Source organism: Fusarium falciforme, chromosome 7 (assembly GCF_026873545.1).
Source record: "Fusarium falciforme chromosome 7, complete sequence".
Taxonomy (NCBI): Eukaryota; Fungi; Ascomycota; class Sordariomycetes; order Hypocreales; family Nectriaceae; genus Fusarium; species Fusarium falciforme.
The window spans coordinates 3,067,235-3,092,193 of NC_070550.1; the positions used below are offsets into that span (position 1 = coordinate 3,067,235).

At 50.6% G+C, this 24,959-nt stretch overlaps 10 protein-coding genes across 10 annotated transcripts; 6 read left to right on the forward strand and 4 right to left on the reverse strand.

The window, feature by feature from the left end:
- Positions 1–958: 958 nt before the first annotated feature.
- On the forward strand, positions 959–2,288 carry NCS54_00959700 (Hypothetical protein; the record flags this gene model as incomplete). Its single annotated transcript, XM_053154938.1, has 3 exons — positions 959–1,268; positions 1,318–1,863; positions 1,924–2,288. 3 exons carry the CDS (start codon positions 959–961, stop codon positions 2,286–2,288), a joined length of 1,221 nt encoding a protein of 406 aa, XP_053010913.1.
- A 254-nt stretch (positions 2,289–2,542) lies between these two features.
- Positions 2,543–3,043, reverse strand: NCS54_00959800 (Hypothetical protein; the record flags this gene model as incomplete). The annotated part of the gene is made up of 1 exon (XM_053154939.1): positions 2,543–3,043. The coding sequence occupies one exon, from the start codon at positions 3,041–3,043 to the stop codon at positions 2,543–2,545; it is 501 nt and encodes a 166-aa protein (XP_053010914.1).
- A 1,013-nt stretch (positions 3,044–4,056) lies between these two features.
- Positions 4,057–4,991, forward strand: NCS54_00959900 (Hypothetical protein; the record flags this gene model as incomplete). Its single annotated transcript, XM_053154940.1, has 2 exons — positions 4,057–4,473; positions 4,533–4,991. 2 exons carry the CDS (start codon positions 4,057–4,059, stop codon positions 4,989–4,991), a joined length of 876 nt encoding a protein of 291 aa, XP_053010915.1.
- A 1,086-nt stretch (positions 4,992–6,077) lies between these two features.
- On the forward strand, positions 6,078–7,691 carry NCS54_00960000 (DAO domain-containing protein; the record flags this gene model as incomplete). The annotated part of the gene is made up of 4 exons (XM_053154941.1): positions 6,078–6,090; positions 6,155–6,559; positions 6,597–6,727; positions 6,792–7,691. 4 exons carry the CDS (start codon positions 6,078–6,080, stop codon positions 7,689–7,691), a joined length of 1,449 nt encoding a protein of 482 aa, XP_053010916.1.
- Positions 7,692–8,395: 704 nt separating this feature from the next.
- NCS54_00960100 (Amidase) lies at positions 8,396–10,335 on the forward strand (the record flags this gene model as incomplete). The annotated part of the gene is made up of 6 exons (XM_053154942.1): positions 8,396–8,722; positions 8,777–9,046; positions 9,100–9,241; positions 9,300–10,033; positions 10,086–10,173; positions 10,220–10,335. The coding sequence occupies 6 exons, from the start codon at positions 8,396–8,398 to the stop codon at positions 10,333–10,335; spliced, it is 1,677 nt and encodes a 558-aa protein (XP_053010917.1).
- Positions 10,336–10,366: 31 nt separating this feature from the next.
- On the reverse strand, positions 10,367–11,758 carry NCS54_00960200 (Zn(2)-C6 fungal-type domain-containing protein; the record flags this gene model as incomplete). The annotated part of the gene is made up of 1 exon (XM_053154943.1): positions 10,367–11,758. One exon carries the CDS (start codon positions 11,756–11,758, stop codon positions 10,367–10,369), a length of 1,392 nt encoding a protein of 463 aa, XP_053010918.1.
- A 373-nt stretch (positions 11,759–12,131) lies between these two features.
- On the reverse strand, positions 12,132–13,879 carry NCS54_00960300 (Aldedh domain-containing protein; the record flags this gene model as incomplete). The annotated part of the gene is made up of 3 exons (XM_053154944.1): positions 12,132–13,497; positions 13,561–13,709; positions 13,802–13,879. The coding sequence occupies 3 exons, from the start codon at positions 13,877–13,879 to the stop codon at positions 12,132–12,134; spliced, it is 1,593 nt and encodes a 530-aa protein (XP_053010919.1).
- A 1,147-nt stretch (positions 13,880–15,026) lies between these two features.
- Positions 15,027–15,776, forward strand: NCS54_00960400 (HTH OST-type domain-containing protein; the record flags this gene model as incomplete). The annotated part of the gene is made up of 1 exon (XM_053154945.1): positions 15,027–15,776. The coding sequence occupies exon 1, from the start codon at positions 15,045–15,047 to the stop codon at positions 15,774–15,776; it is 732 nt and encodes a 243-aa protein (XP_053010920.1). The 5' UTR covers positions 15,027–15,044.
- Positions 15,777–16,123: 347 nt separating this feature from the next.
- Positions 16,124–16,783, reverse strand: NCS54_00960500 (Hypothetical protein; the record flags this gene model as incomplete). Its single annotated transcript, XM_053154946.1, has 1 exon — positions 16,124–16,783. The coding sequence occupies one exon, from the start codon at positions 16,781–16,783 to the stop codon at positions 16,124–16,126; it is 660 nt and encodes a 219-aa protein (XP_053010921.1).
- Positions 16,784–22,441: 5,658 nt separating this feature from the next.
- On the forward strand, positions 22,442–23,089 carry NCS54_00960600 (Hypothetical protein; the record flags this gene model as incomplete). The annotated part of the gene is made up of 1 exon (XM_053154947.1): positions 22,442–23,089. One exon carries the CDS (start codon positions 22,442–22,444, stop codon positions 23,087–23,089), a length of 648 nt encoding a protein of 215 aa, XP_053010922.1.
- Between the last annotated feature and the right edge of the window lie 1,870 nt (positions 23,090–24,959).

Sequence of the window (24,959 nt, forward strand, 5' to 3'; positions counted from 1 at the left end):
TGAGTTTCCGATCCAGGGAGGCTGTGTTCGTGAGGTTAAAGTCGTCGAGAGTGTTTCCCAGAGGTTACGTGGCTCTAGCATAGACAGGGATTCAAGTCCAACCCTGCATTATCGCGGTTAGCCCGTACTCTATTGTCACAGTTTAACCGTAAGCTCTTGGGAAAGGCCTGGAGGTGGGACCTATTGTAGGAGCTATTGCACTAACTTATTACATTTTGAAACAATAAGAGACATAGAACGTAAGAGATAATGGCGTTTACATCGTCGTGTAGCATCTCGGCTTGATGTCAACCACACTTCCCACCAGTTTCCCATTGACCGCTCTTTTGTTGCTGCATACTGCGAAACTAATGCCTGGCATACAGCATGATGACCTATGGCTATTTGGAGTTAAGGCAATGACTGGACCCGACTCGGTTAACTCGGTGTTTGTGCGTGAAGAGTTGCAAGCCCAACCAGCCCCTCTCACCATGGCGGCCGCCCCAATATGTGGGAATAGCGTCATCATCAGATCAAGCAGCGCCAAGATACTCTCCGTTGCCCAACTGACGCTGCCTTATCTGTTGTAGCGGGCCGTGATGTTGACATGCCGCAGAAGACGTCAAGACGGCCTACGGAGACAGACATACAAAGGAGTGAGAGGGATAGCAGTTGCTTTCATTGGTTTTCAAGGCACAACTCAATCTCGCCAGAACAAGGGCAAGCCCTCGCATGAAGAACTATGCAGATACACAGGAATCGAATAAATCTGGTCGGTCAAGTCCGTCGACTTTCACTCGCAATCGACGACTGGAGATTTCGCGATATACCGTCGACAGATATAAATCCCCTCTTACCACGGTGTCCTTGTCATCCCCCAAGCTGAAGCGACATCTCATCCTGACGGCATCGCTGCCACCGCATGAGAGCATCACTTCACTTGATCAAATCCTCGTCTTCACATCTTTGAGAGGCAAACATGCAGCTCAAACTCCTGGTCCTGGCCGCCCTACAAGGCTTCGCCGCTTCGCAGAGCACCGTCTTCAGCTCACAGCTCTGCGTGACCTCGTCTGGGCGAGTCTCTGTTAGCCCAATCCGTCGTACCACCATCACCCAGACTACTGGCTTGACCTTTCGGACCACTGTCTGCCCGCCGCCTCGCACTACTATCAGAACTGTTACACCACCTTTTGTCACTGCCACGTCTACGGTGAGCGTCACGGCGTTCAGTACCGTTACTACCGTTCAGGTTGCTGGTACTTCCACGAGCTTTGTAACCGGGAACCCCGGTAAGCTTCTCATGGCTCGCATCATTCACCATCTTGCTAACCATATTAGTTACCGTCTTCAACACCGTTGCCGTGACGAGCACCGCCACGGCCGGTAGTACCTCAACTATCACTGAGACCACCACTCCGACAGTGACGCAGCCAGCACCGGCAGGCTTCACTCCTCTCTCCGAGGAGCCAGATTACGTTGCCAAAAAGAAGAAGAAGCGTTCCCTCGCAGGACGGATCCCACTCCTGAAGCGAGCTCCATGCACAAAGAGAAAGTCCAGCTCCGGCTCCAGCCCCGACTCCAGCTCCAACTCGACTCTCAACCCCATCCGAATCTCCCAGAGATGGTATGCCCAGTCTGTTAGTTGCATCAAGATTGTCAAGACAGTGAGAGTCAGCACCGTCGTGCCCTCGACCTGCGTTCGGACCAGGTCTACCACCGTCACGCTTGCCGCCAGCACCTCGACTGATGTCACGACCGCCACTGCGTTTGTCACTACCACGGTTACGGTTCCAACTGCTACTGGTGTTACTGTCACCGTCACCCCCACCGTCACAGCCCAAACTACCGTAACCTCGACGGCCACCACTACTACCACTGCTACTAGTATGTCATCTTATCTCTATTCTTAACACTGGAACAACTAGCTGACCATTCTTACTCTAGCCACGGTAACTGAGACCGCCCCAGCCCAGACTGTCTACGCTGCGTGCGGCGCAAGCAACCAAGTCTCATCCGCCAACGGCGGCCATCAGTTTTCGGCGATCAACGTCAACTCTGGTGGTTCTCAAAACCAGGTCTTCAGCAGGACTGCCAACTCAGCTTACGACTGCTGCGTGAGCTGCCTGCAAACCACCAACTGTGTTTTTTCATACTACGACAACGCCGGTGGTTGCGAGGTCGTTGTTGGGCAGACGTGCAACCAGCAGGATGCCATGGGAACTTCGTTTGAGACATCCCAGGATGGTGGCTTGAATTATGTTATCAGCAACGGACCTTGCGGCCGCGTCGCCAATGGTGGTGACCAATGATCTAGTTCACGTCACCACGATGACTGGTCGAGATTGGCTATAAATTGACTCATTACTGGGACATTGTGTGCCAGATCAAGGTTGCTGTCGCTACATACTCAGATCAGGAAGAACATGGAGCAGAGGCCATAGCTAATTGACGGTAACACACACTGTTCCAATCAACCCTGTACGAAGCATTCCACTCTCTTGGCTATCTCCCGCATGACAAAGGTAGATATCCCATTTCAAGTTCTGATCCATACGCTTTGCGTTTAGACACCCCAGGCAGCAAGTTTCTCCTGTCCCTTATCCGTAAACAACAGCTTGCCGGTCATGAATCCAACACCGTAAATCAAAGGGTACCGGCAATGCCACCACCAAAAGTGTTCATGCGCTCCAAACCAGCCAAATACAAGATCCAGATTATAGCAGAGGTCATTGCAGGCGCCTAATACGAGCAAGCTCATGATGGCGCAAAAGTGGACGGCCTTGCTTCCGTAATGCTTGTCGACGATGAACGCGTTGACAAGTCCGCCCATGGCTCCTCCCATTCCGAGAGGGCAGAAGAAAATGGTCCACATTAGCCTGGGAAACATATCTTTGAAGCCCGAGAAGACAAAGATGCTGATTATGAGCATCGTCACCTCAAATATGAAAGAGTTGAGCCAGAAGAGGAAGAATGGGCGGATGTAGAGGGTACGGCGCTTTTCAGCCACCTCCTTTGTCTCCTCGGAGGTGATGAGGACTTGGTATTGATGGGTTTGAGTCGACATGCTGTCAATGGTCTTTGAGATTCTGAAGTGTGTGGTTTGATGTTTGATGATGGAAGCGATGACTGATGGGTGAGAAGACACATTCCAAGTCGCTACAGACGTGTTTTATAGAGGCCATACGAACATGAATAATCTCATTGCAACCCCGTGGGGAAGAAGCACAGTGCAGATAGATCCGGGGAATACGGGGAAGTTGAGGACGGGGTTTCTCCCGAACCTCGGCGGCCCCACTTGTTGCCGGAAGACCGAGCCTTGTAGTCGCCTCTAATACGGACAGTTCAACAGTAACATTCGGTGTATTCAGAATATCGCCAGGCATATCATAAGATAATACCGAGCTGGTGTCGTACGGCATGTGAGTTAGCTCTGGCATCCAACTGGGCGGTTAACCTCTACCGAGTTGCCGGCTTGCACGTCATGGATCGGGGGCTTGGTGTGAATAATTGCGTAAAGTGAGGCCACAAAAATACATTGATGAGCTAGGTATCCCGCTCTATGTAAGTAAACCTCTATTTCCCTAGTCTACAACTGGATTGATTAATAGATCACGGGACGGACATATAACACAGTTGTGTCGACAGTAAGGCATGGCCAACATCGCGGGCTTTGTAGGGCAGATCCTCCCCATACCTCATTAAACATCTTATAAGCTTGATGATCTGTCGTATAGAAACCACAACAAGCTCTGACATTTGCGTCATGCCGAGGTTGCTGGGAGAACGACAGTAACTATTCTTCACCGGCTACTGTGCCCACCCTCCTTGACATATTGACATTACTGCCACTGAGCGACGACTATCCTCATTGATAGAACGCAGAGAGCTACATTTCAAAGTCCGTCGGAGTTTTTGAGATGCGGGGGAGGTGGTGTTGACGATCACTCGGTCCATCGTCCGACGCGGAGACCTTGGGGACGTTGATATAAGGCAGCATCTTATGCTCCTTGATGAACCCATTGGTCGTCAAGTTTCATCAAAGAATTGCTACTATCAAGAACTCCGAAGATAATCAACATGCCACGGTATACCAGCCCATTTGATGAAGCCCAGCTCTTCTATCGCGATTTTGTTCCAGCAAAGAACCCTCCTCCCTTCAATGTTTCTGACGGCGCAGATGTGGGCGGGAAGCCGGCTCTAGTCTTCCTCCATCAATGGCCGCTGTCATCTCGAATGTACGACCCTCTACTGGTCAGTCTTTGCGAGAGTCATCGATTCCGATGCATCGCAGTCGACAGGCGAGGCTTTGGTCAGAGTGACTGGTCTGGGCCAGAGCCCAAGGGGGACATTGACTACAGTGTGCTAGCACGAGACGTGGTCGGGCTTCTGGAAAAGATGAAGCCAGGGCCTTTCGTTTTCATCGCTGCAAGTATGGGCACTGGAGAGACTGTGCTTGCACACGGTCTCAGTGAATATGTCAGATCTAACTGCAAGGTATGTTGGACTCCTCAGCACTTGGCCTCACGTTAGCATTCGTTTAATGACAGGTGCAGGGCTACATCTGGATCAGCACTTCTCTCCCTCTACCTGTCACCTCACCGAACTTCCCAGATGGCCCACCTAGAGCGCTATGGGACCATGTCCTTGGCTCACTTAGGAGTCACCGATCACAATTCGTTTCGAGCAATTTCCGCGGCCCACTAGGAGTCGGAGCGGCCGGCGAGGTATCAGACAAGGACATTGAGATGTTTGAGCGTATCTTTGACGCCGCAGACGCTTTAGCTATCGAACGAGCGGCTCAGATATTCACCTCCGAGGATTTAACTCCGGTCCTTGCTGAGTTCGGCAAGGCAAAGTCTGGAGAGCTGCTGCTGATTCATGGAGGTGCCGACGGTGGAGTACCCCTGGCCGTGAGCGCTCATCGGATCCAGAAACTCATCCCGGATGCAACATTGACTGTCTATGAAGATGGGGGACATGGTGAGTATCTTGGCTCTGCTTTGAAGGGATAGTTCAATTGCTCACACACCCAGTGCTTGTGCTGTCGCACGCTGAAAGGCTGCTGAAAGATATACTAGCCTTCGTCAGCAAACAAGCGCAATAGGTCTACATCCCGTCACACCTATAATCAACATTCTAGGCCATATATCGTGCTACAGTCCTGTTGATGATGTCTGAGTGTAGTAGCTATGACATTTTCTTCATGCGAGCTGGTAGTATGGTGTTCAGTCAAAGAAGGGCAAAGAGATCACACAGCGGAAGTGGATTATTTCCAATATGAAGAGTTTAGATTAAGGAAACAGCCATTGAAAAACACGTTCTCTAGCTCCTTATCGCTATGCTTTGGCTTAGTCGAGTATCACAATCACCAAGTGATTCCATCAGCCTTGTTGAAAGTATCACGACGCTCTACGCTCTCGACGAACCGACAGCAGGTCGGCAGAAGTGGGACCGGTCCTCGGCGTACATCCCAGCATACCGGAGGGGTAAAACATCCACTACAGGACCACCTGGTCGGCAAATATCGCCATTCTCGACTTGATTAGGTGAGGCCATGTGCTGATGAGTGAGTTTTCTGCCACTGAAGCTAATGCTCTCTTTTGGCGACCCATGAGGAACATGAAGCGAGTCCGGCCTGTCTCTCCGTTGCCCCATGTTGTGGGACCGGCCACTTCTTTAGTCACTGATTGGTCAGGGATGTCGATGCTTCTTTGCATTACCCTTGGGTAGCACAATCGGGATACTGTACCTTGGTTGGTTGCATGTGGATTCTCATCCTAGCCGAGACCACTGCCAAGGGAGCATCGAGGGGCCATTATGGCTGCGCAGACATGCAAATTTATGCCCGCAAATGGTCTAGTTGGATCGCCGCCCGATCGAATCATTGATGCGGATTGCTCATGTTTGACCCCAGGGGCTTACTCAACGAACCAGCCGGTGGGGGGTTTTCTTTGTGGAGGTGGTTGCCTTCACAATATCGGCCAGGGGTAGTAGACGACAGCTATATCACATTCATTTCACTTGTTCATACGCCCGTCTTAGACCTAGCATCTTACAATTGATACTATCCGCCTTTTCGCTTTAGACTTGTGTGTATCATGGCACCCACATGTATGTCTCCGTAACCCAGCCGGCCCTCTTGTTTCAGTGCCAACACTAAGCTCTTGGTTCATAGCGCTCAAGCAGCAGATAAAAGACCGACTGTGTCTCACGGCTGGCTTACCTTCTGCTCAGCCGACCTTATCCGCCTGGCAGGAACCACCTGCCCCAATCGCCACCATCCAATCCGAGACGCTTCCTCCAGTAACGGACATCGCCATCATCGGCTCCGGCATCACCGGTACCAGCGTTGCCCACACTTTGCTCAACCATCGACAAGCTTCCAACTTTCGAGTGACCATCCTAGAGGCTCGCAATGCTTGCAGCGGGGCTACGGGCCGAAATGGCGGCCATCTCATCTCGGACACTTGCGGCCATTTCGAGCACCTAGTTGCTTCTTTGGGCACTGAAGAAGCCGTCAAAATTCTACGATTTTCCGAGGCCAACATTAAAGAGCTCAAGGCTTTGGTTGATCAGCTGAGTGAGCCAGAAAAGGGAAGCTGTGGAATTCCGCGAAGTCATCTCCAGCAGTACCATCACCGACAAGCCGATCGTGGACAGCCTCAGACGTTCTCTGAGCCTATTGCAAGAGGCAGTAAATAAGACAACACTTGCGTATAGGATTGTGGAAGATGGAGAGACCATCCGTGTAAGTGATCTGGCTGGAAATATGCCTGGCAGTGGAAATAGAAACTAATACAATCTGTACCCAGAGTAAATACAAGTACCGCGACGGGCTTGCTGTTTTCGAGCAAGAGGGAGCTGGTGCTCTATGGCCCTACCGGCTCATCACAATTCTCCAGAAACATCTACTGGATACTCATGCGGGTCGCTTCAGCCTGGAGACTAACACTCCCGTTGTTTCGATATCACATGACGAGAATGTATCTCAAAATGAGCCTGGGTATGTGCTACAGACGCCAAGAGGCACCATTCAAGCACGCAAGCTCATCCATTGCACCAACGGATATTCTTCGCACTTGTTGCCGAGCCTGACGGGAAGCCTTTATCCCCTTAGAGGAACGGTTTCGGTCCAAGACCCCGGACAATCGTTCCCCAAACTCGGTGATAAATATTCGTGGACCAAGATTCACACTGGCGGGTACAATCTGGAAACTAGATGCCTTACCACAGGACTTTATTACGCCCAGCAAAATGCAAAGACTGGAGAGATTGTCATTAGAGGGGAGAGCCAGGAGATTGAAAACCTCCTGACAAGCGACGACTCTCAAATCGCAGATTCAGCCCGAAACCACATTTCCTCGATCGTTCCGAAGATCTTCCTCGACGCAGATGATGCCAAGACTAAAAAGGTCTGGTCTGGAATTATGGGGTTTACTGCAGATAATCTACCCATGATCGGAAACCTGAGCCGTACAACAACAGGGCGGACAGGCAGCGACGAGTGGATTGCGGCAGGCTTCAACGGTCATGGTATGGATAAGTGTTGGCTCAGTGGGCAAGCGGCGGCAAGGATGGCGCTCGGTGAGGACGTGCCGTCTTGGTTGCCGGAATCGTTCCTCGTCAGTGAGGAGAGATTGAAGGCGTGCACATTGGATGCTGCTGCTGAGGGAATGATGAGCCTGTTCACTGAGGAGTCGTCGAAGTCGTAAGAGGCTTGTTGGGTGTACTAAGTAGCCCTGGCTATTACTGTTCTGTTCCTTTGTGCCATTTTCTATAATGACATGATTAACGATATATCTCTACTCTTAAAGGAATGGACGCGAAGAAGTAGTACTAGCAGCTTGACGAGCTTAGATGTTCAAGGCCACTTCAGCAACTACACCAATTCAAGAGAACAGGCCACTCTACCTTATCTTAATAAGAGACGGCGAGCTATGAAAAGCTTAGCCCCTGGAGTAGAAGTGCATACAGATTGCCCTTGAATTGCTGTCAATACCTAGCACCCGATGCTACAGATATGCAATCGTCTCTAATGGCCGAGGCAAGTGGATCAGATCAACCACCCTTCACCTCTTCCCCGCCTCGAAAGCAAGTGACGCTAGCTAATCGGATATGGAGAGATCTTGGCTCATCCTAAATGCAACCCTGACCCCGCAGAGCCGGCCGATTTCAGGTCGACTTAGCCATCCACTAGAGAAATTGGCCGGCCCTCTTGACGCTACGAGAGAATGGGCCGGTTCATCTACCGTTGTCTGCCGCCGGCGCAATTTCTCGGGTTGAGGAGGCCAATACTTGGCAGCATCACCATGAATAAATACTATGAGGCTATCCTGTCCATTCTCGGTCATTGAAAACTTCCCTCGATAAAAACACTGCGACTCCATCAACTCAGCATCTCGACCCGACCATAGCCATGACTATCAACCCTCCACAGCTTCCATCTGCACCCTGGGAGGCTCGAGCCGCAGAGAAGCGTGCCCGCTGTGCCGATGCCATCCCAAAGCCTTGGCGCCTCCCCTCTAGCGTCCGAGATACTCTAAAGACACCGCTAGAGACGAGCAAAAATGACCTCATCTCGCTCGATATCCCCCGTCGCTCAGGTATCCTTACCGATTTGGAGCTTGATATCACCGAACACTACGATGTCAGCGACTTGCTAGCGAAGCTGGCTGATGGGTCCTTTACGGCTGTGCAGGTAGTCACTGCGTTTTCCAAGAGAGCAGCCATTGCTCAGCAATTGGTGCGCCCGTTTATTCAACAGACTCAGTCCTGTGTAATGTGCTTACTTGAATAGACCAATTGCCTCACCGAAACGTTTTTCGATCAAGCTGAATCACGCGCTCAGCAGCTAGACAAGCTGCGACAAGACGGCAAGCTTGCCGGCCCTCTTCACGGTCTGCCCGTCAGTCTCAAAGACACCTTCCATGTCGCTGGCACCCAAGCCACTATTGGTCTGGTTGCCTATCTCGATGAGTTTTCCAAGACCAATTCTCCTCTTGTTGAGATTCTGCTCTCCCTGGGGGCAGTCCCGTTCGTCAAGACCAATGTCCCACAGACCATGATGGTGAGTGATGACAAGGTGTAGAGCCAAATCCAAGCATTTCTGACAATCTCCAGACAGCGGATTCGCATAATAATGTGTTTGGCCGTACTTTGAATCCGAGAAACACAGCTCTTGGAGCAGGCGGCTCATCTGGTGGCGAGGGCGCGTTGATTGCATTTCGAGGGGCGCCCATCGGAGTTGGGACAGACATTGCAGGTGTGCTTTTTCGCCATTCCCATTCTCAAGTGCACCTGGGGACTTACACATGACATAGGCTCCATCAGAATACCCTCCCTCTGCTGCGGAACTTACGGCTTCAAACCAACAGCGGGACGTATCCCATATGGTGGTCAAAGGGGCTGCAGCAATCCCGGTCTCAAGTTCATCCTCGCCTGCGCTGGTCCCTTGGCCAACGACATGCAGAGTCTCAATATCTTCACCAAGGCTGTAATTAACTCTCGACCAGCAGATCTTGACTCGACGGCAATCGATGTTCCCTGGAGAAACATTGCTGCTTTTGAGGGAAAGAAGCTAAGGCTGGGTGTTCTCCCCGAGGATCCAACCTATCCTCTACACCCACCTGTCAGGAATGCCATCTCGCAAGCTGTTGCCAAGTTACGAGCTGAAGGGCATATCCTCGTCGACTTGGATACTCAAGAGTGCCTCATTGACGGCATCAACGATGTCGCCTGGGGCATATTTGCACTTGACAAAACAGCCAGCCGTATCGTCACCGATGCAGGGGAGCCGGACATCCCATCGAGACAGCGAATCGCTGACGAATTGAAGAGATTGAAGTCGGATTACCTACCAGATCTGACTGGGCTTAGCGACTTGGACAAGCTCGCGACACTCAATATTAAGAAGGCTGCGGCCGTTGAAGGCTGGCGGAGAATCTGGCAAAGCCACCGTCTCGACGCTGTTATTGGACCGTCTGCCCAGAATACGGCGGTGCAGCATGACCTATACGGGGTTCCGCCATATACCTGTTTCCTCAACGTGTTGAACGTGAGTCATGCCTGCCTTTTCGAAGCTATTTCCTATACTGACGCTTTTGTAGTATCCAGCATGCGTGATTCCGTTTGGTAGCGCAAAGCCGGTCCCTGGCGAAGACTTTACACTGAGACCTGATCAAGCTGGCCCTCCTTGTGCGTTCCTCTTTCCATGACATATATATGGTGCTAATGCATGCAGATGATGCTGAACTGACTGAGGGAGCGCCTTGCTCCGTTCAAGTCTTCACAAGTTCAATGCGGGACGAAGAATGTATTGCCGTATCGTCCATCATCGACAACATCCTGAATTGCTAAACGACGTTACCGGCTGGAAGGGTTTCATGTCTCAATTATAAAGCTGAACCATCTCCCTAATATTATACCAAGATACAACCTCCACATCATCGAGTAGCTCCCAGAACCTTGTCATATGGTTCTGCAGATGCCGTGAAAAGTCGACAGAATAGCCCACCAGGCTCGGTATCCTCAAGAGCCACATATTCCTGTCTGCCTCCTCCTTGATCTCGAAACATGCCGCCAGTAATGGTAATGTGATGGATAATATGCTGTGGTTGGTTGCGGCTCGCGTCAAGTCAAGTTGCGTGAGAATGGCGGTCGCTAGGGCTAGTGCTGGGCCGTTGTTTGTGCCAAAAGGATATCGTAGGCGATGAATGAGAAGAAGGGCTCCTAGTCTGACCACCTGGGCCTGACAGAGCATGTGAGAGACCTCATTTGTCGTGAAGCGGGTGGCAAAGCCTTCTGGGATGTGTGGTTGCCAGGCCGTCACCGTCAGCTCGATGCGATCAATAGCTTCCAATATGTCATGCAAATCTTGATGGTCTGCATGTGACAGAGCATTGTTGAGCTCACAAATGTCGTACAAGCTCGGAAGCATCGGACAGAAGAGACCGGTATATCGGTCGACGTAGTCTTCGGCTCCGGGCCTGCAGCGGAACCTCAACGTGGGCACCGACCCTTGCATCAGACAGTCGATTATCTCGGGCAATATGAGGCATGGAACAAAGACGAGATCATCCGGTTCCAGGTCTTCGTCTGACTCGTACATGTCCTTGACCAAGCTGAGGGTCTGCCTGCAGATTGGTGCCGAGTCCGGTGATGACGAGCGGTAGTGTGTAAAGGATATGATAAGGGCGCCCAGTGCTAGACACTCAGAGACGCCATGGCTGCTGCGAACTTTGTATTCACGTAGTTTTCTTATGGCCGAGGATGCGTGTTTGTATTGTACTTCGGTGTTGCGTTGAGCCAGTGCCGAGTCGCGTTCGAAGGCGAGAGCCAAGGCAAGGAAGGCCTCCTTCAGCATGTGTCGCGAGACGACAAAGTGAGAAATAAGAAGTCCACGGTGATGCTCTTTAAAAGTAGGGCCTATTAGGAAGACATTCAATGCGGCATCGCCAAACAGACTGTCCTGAATGAGGCGCTGGTCCGAGCATGTGAGGTCGTTGAACAGTGGCAGACACCGAGGGACCATGGGGCCCAAGGCGGAATAGACAAGTCCAAGACCTTTCCCCGGGCTCATTGCATTGTCTGTAGGCGGTGTCCTGGTTACTGCTGCGGCATAACGACGTGGGCGGCCAGGTTTGCGGGCAGGACGATCAACCAGACACTCAAAGCCAAGACGCTGGCAACGAGCACATGCGCCCTGGTCCTGCCGCCAGTGACATCGCTCCTTGAGCGAATGACAGCGGTCACAAGCGCGGCGAGATCCGACGGGAGGCATTGTAAGTGTGTGTTGGAGAGATGATAACGAGCTTTCTGTCAGTTGCTCGTTTTCTCGAGTTTGTCGAGATAAGGGAATGACAAGGATGCTTGTTTCCCCGCAAACCAAGCGCCAGCCGCTTTGCTGCTTTTGGCACGCTTATCTTTCGGTCCGGGGGACTCGGCATGTGGACACGGCCCAGTGTTCCGGCGGTGCGTGTTGAGTTAGGTTACCCCAGATCTTGGGACATGAACAGTTGATTCATCATAAATGGTGGGTGAAGCTGTTTTTACAATCTCTTTTCTTGTCTTTACAGTATCTTGGTCAATACTTTAAGGAGAAAGTCGCTCTCTATCAACCAACAATCCCTCCATGTCTTGATATTTATGCATCCTCACAATTCTAATCCCACATTGACATGAACCGACTTGACCTGCATGTACCCCTCTAAGCCAGCTTCGCCAAGCTCTCTCCCAACTCCGCTCTGCTTCATTCCCCCAAACGGAACCCGAAAGTCCGAGTCCGTCGACGAATTCACCCACACCATACCGGCATCGAGTCGAGTCGAGACCCTATGCGACCGCTGCATGTCTCGCGTAAAGATAGACGCCGCCAGGCCAAACTCGCTGTCATTGGCCATGTTGATGGCTTCTTCTTCCTCGTCAAACGACGAAATGGCCACTACGGGCCCGAAAATCTCCTCGCGATAGATCTTCATGCTTGAGGAGACATTGGAAAAGACGGTGGGCTGCATGAAAAACCCCCTCTCTCCCCAAGTTCCTCCTCCAGTCTCCAATGTCGCCCCCTCCTCGACTGCGCCTTTGGTGTAGGACAGGATCTTTTCCAGGTGTGCCTTGGTGATCTGAGGTCCCTGGAAAGTGTCTTCGTCAAAGGGATTTCCCAGCTTATGAGCCTCTACAAGCTCAACAAATCTCTTGATAAACTGCTTGTACACTCCTGACTGAACCAACAGTCTAGAATTAGCTGTGCAGATCTGTCCTTGGTTGCTCATGATTCCGCAGTGCGCCCACTTCGCTGCTTGCTCAATGTCGGCGTCGTTGAACACGAGAAGAGGTGACTTGCCCCCTGTTTCAAGGGTGACCTTTTTCAATGTGGCTCCTGCTGCCTGCTGGATGAGTCGACCTGTGATGGTCGACCCAGTGAACGCGATCTTAGCAACATTAGGATGCAACACGAGCGCATGGCCAGCAGCCCTTCCATATCCGTTGACAATATTGATAACACCAGGCGGAAACCTTGCACGAACAACCAGGTCTGCCACATATAGCATAGAAAGAGGCGTCTGCTCAGCGGGTTTCAACACAATCGTGTTTCCCGTCGCAAGAGCCGGACCCAGCTTCCACGCCGCCATCAACACAGGATAGTTCCAGGGAATTATTTGACCACAGACTCCAAGAGGTTGCTTGACCGTATATGCAAACTTCTTGGAATGCGTCGGAATCGTTTGACCGTGAATCTTGTCTGCCCAGCCGGCATAGTAGCGGATGCAACCAATGGCAGCGGGAAGCTCGAGGTTGAGGACCGAAGTGTACGGTTTGCCGGCGTTCCAAGATTCCAGGGTTGCTAAAACCTCTTGGTTCTGTTCCATCAAATCTGCGAGCCTGGTCATCATCGCCCCTCTTTCGGTGCCCGAGATGTCGCGCCATGACGGGTTATTAAGAGCTCGCTGGGCTGCTTTGACAGCGCAATCGATATCGTCCGCATTTGCCGCATCGACTTGACAGATTTCTGCTTCAGTGCTATCTTGCGTGAGTGGATGAAGGCGATGGTACCTGACTCCCCATCCTCGCTAGGTTACTCACGTAGGATCGATAGGGCTCAAGCTCTCGCCTCCCGTCGACGAGACAAACCTGTTATCAATAAACAGTCCTCGATGAAGCGATATCTGGCGACCATTGGGCGCTGTGAGATCCAGTTGCAGACTTGATTCGGACATTTTAACAGATGTCTTCTATTGTTGTGGAAAATTGTTAAGGGGAACCGGGAAGGACAAGATGCTCTCACAAAGCTGGGCGACTGGAATAGCCATAAGAACCCACTTACCGATGTTATGAACTGTGCATGCCATTTATCTAGCGTATCTCGTTTGGGTGGGCTTTTCTCCTGTTCCTGACCTTTCATCGGGACCACAAGACGGGCCCGGTCGCCTTAGAGTCCTGCACGAGAGCCGCGGCTCGACTTACCTGATTATACCTAGTCCCATTTCCAAGCATCGCATAAAAACCGCCGGTCTGCATGTCTGACGAAGCGGGGCCGGCCGGAGGGTTAACCGGCGAGTTTTGACGTCAGAGTAGTCGATAAGACTATTCCGTGATTCTCTATCTTTGGCAGAGGATTTTTGTTAGTTCTTGACCCTTGAGCCATCGCATTTGCCGACTATGTTCCCGGACGCTAAGCATGTTTCTCAGCCGGATCACAAAACACAGCCGCTTCGTCCTCCATAACCCTCTCCGCTTTTCCCCAGACCCCAGTTCGTTTATCCAGTCCACTTCGCCAGAGCACCTGTTGTCGGAGTGCCTTGCATGGGCAGGCCAGGCTAACGCTGTGGCAGGGCCGGTCTGAAGCACGAACTTGTCCACGCTGGCTAACTGCTGACTGGTGGTTATAATCTGATCAAATAACCCTGTAACCTATCTATGACCCTAAGACCATGCCCCACTGCTTTTCAAGTGAATACAAAGCCAGACACGGCCTATTTCAAGTTCCCATCATGGATACACGGCTGTCGATTGACACTCTTTATCTCTAAGGAAGTTCTCAACCATGTCACTTTTAACCTGGTTTGGTTCAATGTAGAGTTTATTTCTCCACAAGTTCGGGGATGGCCATGCTGGCGCAGATATCCAACTGGATTAGTACTTTTCTGGTCCCCATACCAAAGCTGATCGCCCAAAGAGACGTTCTTGGAAACGATCTGGACTAAACGGCGTCTTCGTCCAGCGCCTAAAGACTAGGCTTGGCACACGTGCCCCCTCCCTACAGCCGAGCTTGAGCTCAATTTCGCTTCGGGCTTCTCTGCCCGATTGTGGCTGGTATGTAGCCAACGAGAAAGTGTCAGCTTTGACAGGGGGTTTGAAAGCTCCAATTCATAGGTTGAGTCTGGACACTGAGGTTCTAGGACTACCTTAGGCACCCATACGTTTAGTTACCCCGCTCCTCAGGCATGAGACAGTTGTAAAGTACACACCTTGCTGCTTTCAACATACACAATTTGTTGACTGCGACTAGCCTCCCTCTCAGAAACTAAGCTATCACCTCAACAGTTACCCCACATCCCATCATCAGCATGGCTACCGACGAAACGGCAAAGCTTGCTGTCCTCATAGACGCAGACAACGTGACGCCCAGAGTGGCTAGCCAGGTGCTCGCAGAGATCGCCAAGTATGGCATTGCCTTTTGCAAGAGAGCCTATGGCGATTGGACCGGCCCAGGCCTCAAAAGCTGGAAGGAACATCTGCTTGACAACTCAATCCAGCCGATACAGCAGTTTTCCTACACCAAGGGCAAGAATTCAACCGACTCAGCCATGATCATCGACGCCATGGATCTGTTGTATTCCAACAAGTTTGATGGTTTCTGCCTTGTCTCGAGCGACAGCGACTTTACTCGGCTGGCCTCCCGAATCCGCGAGTCTGGCCTGGTCGTGTACGGCTGTGGCGAAAGCAAGACTCCCATCTCACTTGTCAGGGCTTGCGACAAGTTCATCTACATCGAGAACATCACACCAACAACAACGACAGAGGCACCGAAAGAAGCAATGCGAGCCGATGTCGACGAACAAGTCAAGATGATACTACGACAGGCCGCAGAGGCGATATCGGATGACGAAGGATGGGCCGGACTCGCCCATGTCGGCAACCTTGTCACAAAGCGGCACCCCAGCTTTGACCATCGCACATATGGGTTTGCTAAACTCGGTGAACTCATCGATGCCACAGACATGTTTGAGATTGATCGCCGTATCCCCGGAGAGGGAAAGCCGTCGGTTATCTACCTGCGAGAAAAGAAGAGTGCTTAGAGTGTGTTTGCGGAAGATCGCGTTAGAAGCTTGGAGGTGGGTAAAGACGCCGACTTTGCCGTGTTGAACCTGGAATGGGATCAAGAACTTGAAGAGGCGCAGACGAGACTGCCTGTAAGTGGTATTAATAGGGCACCTTTGAATGGAATTCACGGGTGATCTACTACGAGATTTGGGAGAGGATCTCCACTGAATGAGCAAGGGGAGAATCGATTTGATCAATATCAACACTTATCACGGAAGATTTAGCGCGCTCTCTTGACGTCCGTACTATTCCCTACTATGAAGCAGCACGTCAACCTTAACACTCGAGATAGAAAGGCGATGTGTGATAGAGACCGAAACCTCTAATACAGCCCCGCAACGACCACGCCGGCCACCACGCCAACCATACCAAGAGAGCCTGTCTGTCGAGAGCCTGGAGAATCGCCATCTGTAGTGGTTGCCTCGCTCTGTGCGCCGGTTCGTGTGCTTGTTTCCTCGGCCTGTGTGCTGGTTTCTTCGCTCTCAGTTGCACTTCGGCCCCCTTGAGTACTCTTACTCGTAGTTCCAGTCTTATCCTTGTCTTTGTCATCATCTTCCGTGATTGCTGCAGCAAGCTTGCTGCACACATTTGTTCCAACAGGCACAATATCTCCCACCAGGTTCTCCTTACTGCACGCAGTCCAAATCTCCCTAAACCCTGGAATATTCTCACTCTGCCAGCTCGTCCAACTCGACGCCCACTCTGAGAAGAGCTCGGCTGTAGAGCCAGTGACGACAGGGAGTTGACAGGGGTCTTGAGTGTTGTGATACTCCCCAATAGCAAAGGAGACAGCGATTTCAGAGATGGCCTCGCTTGGCGCGGGTGCGCCCGTCATCTTGGCCATGACAGACGACAAAACCCGTTGGCATGGGGTTTGGTAGGGCGATATGGGGCCAGAGGGGCGCTCCGAGGCGGTTGGAGTTTGTGCAGCGGCCTGCAAGAGGCCATTGGCAATGATCAGCAAGATTTGAGTGATGTACATGGTGGGTTTGCACAAGTGAGATAGACTATGAGTTTGACGATATCTTCAATGGACAAATGTCTCGGGTTTTATCTAACGCTGGGCCCTCATTGCCCCTCAATCATCACTTGGTATCGTGTAGAGTCAAGGCGGAGGCCTCGTGTTCAATATCACCGTCAGGACAAAGACTCGTCAATCGGGCAAAATCATGCGCCCAGCATTGTGATAATGTTACCAATATTTCCTAACAGGTCAAGGCTCTTTCATTGTGTACCCAGTAGACCCTTGGCGTGGAGGCGCAGCAATCTTGACGTGCATTGCTAAGCCCCATTCTCGGTTGAAAAGAGACCCGACACCTCACGATGATTCGATTGATAAGGACCCATGTATCTCCTGACTTGCTGACGCGCTGGACAATATCTTGCCTGATTGAGGGGAAAGGAGGCGGTGCTTGGAAAAGGCTGCCGACGAGCATCTCGACACCTGATTTATACTGATTATGGTAATCGCCGAGAAGGAGAGAACAAGGCTAATGATTTTGCATCATGTGTAAATGACACTTGCAACAAATTTCCAAAGACAAGGTGCTTGATGCTTCCCAGCTGGTGAAGGGAAGCGTGGACCCTGCTCTTGACACGAATAGCCAAGACACAAGGTGATATCAGTGGAGGCCGTTGGCTAGGACTGCCCTGTCAGCGGTAAGGGCAAGCCTGAGCTAAATTGGACGTCCATCGAGTTGATCCAACATGGAATTGCCGATAGATGGCTCATTCCAAATCATAGCGGCGCACTTCGTCGTTGAAAGTCGGTGAAACAATGTTTGAGTTGTAGCCAAGCCTGAGGCGAAGTAAGGTGTCGCTGAGCTTGAATAACACTCTTTGAACACATAATCCATCAAGAATACGGTGTCGGTGATATTACACGTAGTCCAGAACACAAAGAGTGACGTTTCACGCTGTTTTGGGGGTGTGGATAGAGTTCCGCCATTTGCAGATATTGTCAACTCAATGTAAAGTTCACTAAAGGTAAAACCCTTCTCTGCCGCCACAAGTTGACCCCAACCAACCTTCTACAGGTATTAAGCCGACCTAGAGCTTCTAGAAGTGTCGAGTACCGCTAAGTACTTCGCAGCACACAGAGGAATACTTCTTTGTCGTTGTACATGGCCAACAGAGGAACCTTTCGACAGTGAATCTAGACATTACCTCTCATCTAGATACAGCGTCGAAAATCACGAGAGAGGGAGTTTCCTGCAACATTTAATGTGAATGCTCCCCAGAGCCTCCTCAAATTTTGCTTGACCGACCCATCCCTAACGTGCCATCGAGACACCTCACCTCCACGCCCTCTCACCTCGTTTTCAGATACTTACGACTCAGAACTCGACAAATCACACATTATGCATTTCCGAACTCTTCTTCCGGCAATGCTTGCCCTGACAAGTGTAACCATGACCCTCGCCAGCCCATGCCACAAGAAGGACAGAAAGGACAAGCTTGAACCATTCAGTCTCCCCGGAGACTGTGGCGAAGATGCCTGGTGGGACTCTGAGAAGCTCGAATGCCACTGCAAAGGAAAGGGCGCCATCTGGAACGCAAGGAAGAAGCGGTGTGACTGCATCAATCCTGACACCGAATGGATCAAGGGCATGTCGACGTGCAAATGTCGCAGTCGTCAGAAGGACCTGAACAAGAAGGGTGAATGCGTGTGCATCACCGACCCCATGTCGCTTTGGTTCCAGGACTTTGGACGGTTGAATGATTGTCCGGTGAGCGACCCTGCATTCTTTCAACATGAGAGATGGCAACGAGTTGTGGATTTTATCTTGCCGACGAATGGTGATGGGAAAAGAATAAAAGCTGACATGGAAGCAGAAGCCTCAATATGACCCGAACAGACTTTATTACGACTTTACGTCCAGTATGTGTTGACAGCTGAATTCTTGTTACCACAGCTAATGTCCTTCCCAGAGCCGGCACCATGGGCAAAAAAGCAGGAGGAGGGAAAAGACTGAGCTCCATAGTCCCGTTAGCCCTCTTACCGGAGCGAACCTCATGACAAACTCATGTGCAAAAACGGCACGTGGCGTTGATGAATCTTTAAACCATCTAGACAGAGCCTTGCTAAGGTCTAGTTATATTTTCGTAATAATTAAAAACAATTAGAACTTTCTGATCACGTTCTGCCTTGTCCTCGATTTCATTGCCATGTTCAGGATTTCATCTCCTCTGCTTCACTCCCTACATCTCTGACTTCAGCCCAATTGGGGAGCCCTGCCATTACGGGCTGTATTATTGCCACATGTGACGCCTTCAATGCCGGGTAGGTTTGCTCTTGCATGATGGGAAAAGCTAGATACCTTGTTATGTGAGAACTTCAACACGAATTGTTACTCATAAAAGCAGATGCCCTCTCCCCATCTGAACACAACCTTTTACAAACCCATCACTTCCATTATTTCGCATACAAAATCTTGCTTCAGCGTCAGGAAAACAGTGCCAGCAGTCTTGTAAACTACATTATCAACATGGCAATGTCCACGTTCCACCCATTCCCGATGCTCCCACCTGAACTTCGACTGGATATTTGGGAGCTGGCAATCCGTCCGACCAACGGGAAACATGGCTTACACCACTTTATCATCATAAAGCAAGAAAACGACAGTCAGGAAAGCTTTCAACTGCAACACCCTTACTCAGCATGGCGACCTCAGTACACAGCCATCGTCCCCACCAACAACAACAAATCCGTCTACCTTTGGGATGCGGGACTTTGGACGGCGTGCGTGGAGTCGAGAGACGTCACGATGAAGCACTTCAAAATGCACCAGTGGGATATGAGACGGCGTCAGGGCGAACCGATACCTGTCGTTGACCCTGCTCAATTGAAGTGTGAGCTAAGCCAAGGAAGAGACTTCGACTACCCAGCCAAGACGACGGCTCGACGAGGGCATGAGGACTGGCAACTTGTGGTCCAGCCAATCATGGACATGTTTTGTTTCAAGAGCAAAGACTGGCAATTTGCTCGAAGTTGGCTACAGTGGTCGGAATTCTTTGTCGACATGCCATTTACGACATTCTTATTTGGCCACGTACCGTTTAGGAACATGGCCCTCGAGTTTGGCCCGAGTTGGAACCTCGATTTTCCTCAAAACATATCGAACTTGGCCGAGGAACCTTCGGCCAGAGGCTATATCGCATATGCCATGTTTACTTTGGCCCATGATCATCGGGCTTTTAAATCCATGTACCTCGAGGTCTGGCTTATTGATCATGACGCTGTCTGGTCCTCAGAAAAGGGCAGAGACTGTAATCCGTTCTTTTACGATTACGAACAGGATTTTGTGGAGGTTAGGCCGGGACAGGTGGAGTTCCCTGGGTACGAAAATACGGCCGCGTACTTTCTTGACCTCCTCTATAGTCTTGGTGATGATTCATTTGCAGAAACTTCAGGGGATCCATCATGGATTCGCTCTGGGGGTTGGACGAAGGGTCACATCAAGATGCTTGCTTGTCCAGGGAAGCAACGGAGTAAGGACGATGTTTGGGGATAGAAAGATTAGAATGAATGAAGTTAACGGGGTTGCATGTTAATTCTGCATGATATCTGTTGTACGAGATTCGCACAGTGAGTAAGGTGGTTGACCTCGGTGCCTGACCCTATGAAGCTGTCAGACTTGCTTACGTCTCAGTCATTAACGAGCACCGGTATTCATTGATATGTGTAAAAGCTGAGAATTAGAAATTTGTCACTAAGGAGCGTCGTGTGGTCGAAGTCGACTAGATACTCAACTAAATGTGCCATCGGAGTTTCGATCTGAGCTTGTCAATGCAAGACAGTGTCACGATAAGTCACAAACACTCACTCGACCGTCATCATCGAGGCAAACCCCGACTCCGCCTCAGAGTCAGAAATCCCTGTGAACAATCTGGATGAAATAGAGCTCAGGTCTAAGGGCGATGTCGTGTCGATGGCGTGCCCTCAGAGCTCTCAGTCCCTGTCAACAAGTCCGGCTCTCAACAGCTGATTGGCTTCCGTAGCTCAGTTGGTTAGAGCGTCGTACTAATACTTCATCCGAGTGTCACGTGATGCGAAGGTCTCAGGTTCAAGCCCTGGCGGGAGCATTGCTCTCATACGCCCATCAGCTTTACTTTTGCATTTTTTGCGATTTTTTTAATGTTGTTTTGGTCCTGAATAATGCTCTTGGTGTCGTGGGGTTTTTTTTGGTGAATTGCCGGGTGCATCTTGCTTACATGATTCAGTTCGCAAGCCCACGTGACCTTCCTCGAGCAAGCCAGACAGGTCATCAGCGTGGGAAGGAAGGAAGCCACACTCCACAAAAGCTCCTCCAGATGACATTTGGACCTCTCGGGGCAGATTTATATGTTCTTAATGAGTCTTTTGCTGGGTGGTTTGACTTGTGACCTGCTTTCTCACGCTGCCAAGCATCCAACAAAGTGGCAAGTGACGGACGACTCGATCACGACGCATCGTTTGAATCATCTCCTTTTTCAGAGCATACCATTCCCTCAAGCTAAATGTACTACAATGATCGAAAGTGTCACTACATGCAGTCGACAAGCGATGGCAGAAGGCCGACATGGGTTCTGACAACTACAGGTTAGCTGGGCACTGTGCTCGGGTTTGTGGAACCGTCAAAGGGAGCGTTACCCTACATAACGGGAGGCCAAGACCACCGCTAGAGCAACTACCCTGGCCTCAACATTGTCAAGTTGCTTCCTGATTTGGGTGAGCGAGCAAAGTTGCCAACGAGCTGAATATGGGCCGCGAAGTGGGCTATTGCAACCTCCTTGTGGCGCCACCCGTGGACCTAGCCTTTGTAATGAGACACTTGAGGCGATGTAAGAGACGCAATTGATTCCTCCTTCCAAGCAATCAAGGACTTTCTCACTTACGCATGTCCTCTCATGCCCTGGAATCCACAGGTCAACTTTTGACTGCAACTTGGCCAACGCCCTACCACATACGACCATACCTACTGGAGAATTCGGGATCCCGTCCGCTCTCCCATAGACAAGCCAGTAAGGGGCAGATTAGTAGTTGGGTCGGTAACGACCAGCGAATCCCTGCTGTTGTATGTGTTTTGCTGTTTCTTTTTGCTGGTTTGTGGGCGCTAGTCCTTTGTGAAGTGGGCGACCTTGATCGGAATTGTGGGTTTAGAACGTGCCACTTCCTTTCGCTGATGGCTATTGGAAAGTTGAGTTGCGTTCCTTGTTGTAGACCCCATTCAGATGAACATGCCTAGGTGAGGTTGAATTGTTGTAGGACTGGCTAGTCCCTGTCCAGTTACAGTGCCAAGACGTTGCAGGCTGGTTCTTCTTGACATTGTGAGCTATTTGAGGGAACAAATTACGCGTTTGTTCACTGATTTTAGCTTGGCCTTCCTCTTTGTGCGGTGGAATATTCGACCATGCATGAGCACCAACACAATCCGAACACTCTCTTTGTCTCATCAGCGAAAATGCTACTGTTCTAAAACACGTCAGTGAACAGAAACCGTTACTAACTCCCTACCTAGGCCCGGGCTTAGTATATACTTATTGCACATCTTGACCTACTACGCACTTACTTTCCAACACTGTCTTATCAACCACTCAATTCTTCTCTGACAACCTTGAACACCACGCATCAACCTCCTCGCGCATTTTCCCGATCGAGATGATTGACTTCGATGAAAGATGGAATACATCTCGTCGAACACCTCATCCGAACGCCAACACCAACACCAACACCAACACCAAAAACGACGCCAATGACATCGATTTCGATGAGACATGGGTTCACATGGATACATCTGCTGTCGTAGACAACGCCGCTGTCATTGACAACGCTGCCGTCATGAAGAACGCTACCGGCACTGAAGAGAATACTGACCTCACCGACCGGTGTCTGCCAGTGACCAATGGCGAGTTGCAGTATTGGGATAAGAGTGGATGCCCTTGTGCCACGGGAACTATGCCAGAGGTGATCAAACAATGGCTCAAGGACGAATGCCGGGATACGCGCAAGAAGGACGAATGGATAAATTGGCTGATGGAGGCTCCGTTGGACCCGAGCCAATTCGGCGGCGCTTGCATGACGCCTTGCAATGACATCGCATCCCCAGAAGGGTTAAAGTCGGCAGTTGGACGGTCCCTTGATGATCTGAATCATATGTATGCTGACATGGAAACGTTCAAGGCAGAGAGGAACAAAAAGCTGGACGAGGCACTACAATTGGACTTTAACTATCGGTCGGCCAAAAGAGACGTTGAGTGGTACACTATGGTCATCATGAGGTCCCTCGAGAAGGATGGCGAGACTTGAGTACAGGTGTCATTAACGCCGTAACGCGCTTAGCTAGACCTTGCATCGAAAAGACGCCATGCGAAATACCTATCTAAAGTTGATTGCATGTAATACCATAATTGCGATTTTGTTGCCAAAAAAAAAGTGTCATTTACGCGGCTCGAAGAAGTAATTTTACGAAGTTCAAAACAAACTAAACACGGATAGCACACGCGCGAATTCTTTATCCCCTGTATTCCCTATTAACCATCAAAGACCGTAAGTGTCCCCCTATCTAACTACAGTCCATCTGGATCATGTTCATAACTGTCCGTGTATATCTCCTCCTTCTTTTCTTCCAGCGAGCATCGATTTGTCCAGGAGGCTTGCTACTTGTACATACTCTGGCTTCCTAGCTCTAACACTACCTTCACTTACATCTAATGGTGGACCCCTAGGACTCAATAGCCTGGGAAGATGCTTGTGTTTCAATGTCAGATCCGCGGGGAGAAAACTCCGCTGGGTAGGTTATTGACTGACTTTCCAACTACAGCCAGGGTCGCACGTGACTTTATGGACCAACCTCCTGAGGCTGTGCTTGGATCCTTATTTTGATCATGCGTTCTCACTTGCTGCAAGACGCATCTTCTTCAAAGCCTTTTTGGCACTTGAAGACATGATATCACTTCTTGAAACCCCCAGAACCGGTTCTGGGGCCTCCAAAAAGGCAAACCACACCCTAGAACAGTCAGCTTCTAGTGAAATTGACTGTTATCCTTGCTTTCTGACAATGTGTTATATATACCTAGTGACCTACTTTCCAATCAACTTCCTGAATAGCTTATTACTCCCACCCTTGAAAAGTAATTTAACCTCATAGGATACCCAAAGGTAGATCAAGGCAACCCAGCAAGAGAAATACAGTTTTACACACAATGAAGCCATCATGCCCAATGCCTTTCAACGCAAGAGTCAATATAAAATAAGCTCTGCAGATGCTTCCGCGCTCAACACTCTGCCTCAGCGAACCTTCTTTCACCCTTCTTCTCCAGAGAACCAGTCTTCTTGCCAAGATACATGAGCTTCAGATCCAACTTCAAAGGACTGCTCGTACCGTCTCCCCCAGCCGAGTCTTCCTTTGGATGAAAGTGTCCTCGAATAAACTTCCAGAACGGCTTGTCGCCCGTGCCTTGCCTCTCTGGAGAAACACCTTCCTCGCCCTTCAAGCCCTCATTCACCTGATCTTTCGTCTCACCATTTACCGTTTCCACTTCCTTTCCTTCCGCCAGCTTTCCGTCTGAGTGAGGACGTGTGGGAATGCTCTTCTCTGTACCCCCATCGGCCTCGGAGGTCTGCAAAGCCTCTTCCCTTTCCAGATCACTACCCTGAGTTTCAAGCTCGACAACCTTCACCGCTTGGCCATTCTTCCTTGGCTCACTTTTTTCAGCCTCATTTCCATTCTCTCCCTCAATCTTGCTCTTCTCGCCGCTACCAAGCCTCTCAATCGTACCGATTCGCTCGCCCAGCTTATGGGAAGTAAGCAACCAGTTTGAGAGAATTTGATTTTCTCTCCCGTAGAGTTTGTCCTCGTCCATCACATACTTGTTGTCTCCACTGGAATACTTCCAGCAAATATCGCGTGTCCCATTGACTGAAGGCTCCGTAGCCCACTTCTTGAGCAGATGGCACTTTGACTTGCCCGTTGCCATGATCAAACGCACACTGAAGTGGACACATTGTGATGAACGTTCTAGGGCGACCACCTGATGCTCATGCAGGCTCACTGAGCGGGTGAGACCTTTACCCTTGTCCTTGGCCCCTTCGACAACACCTGCGGTCGGGTCTCGATCTGGGGCTGGGGTTCGTTCAAGGTCTTTTCCCTTTCTCTCTCTCCTTTTCGTCGGAAAGA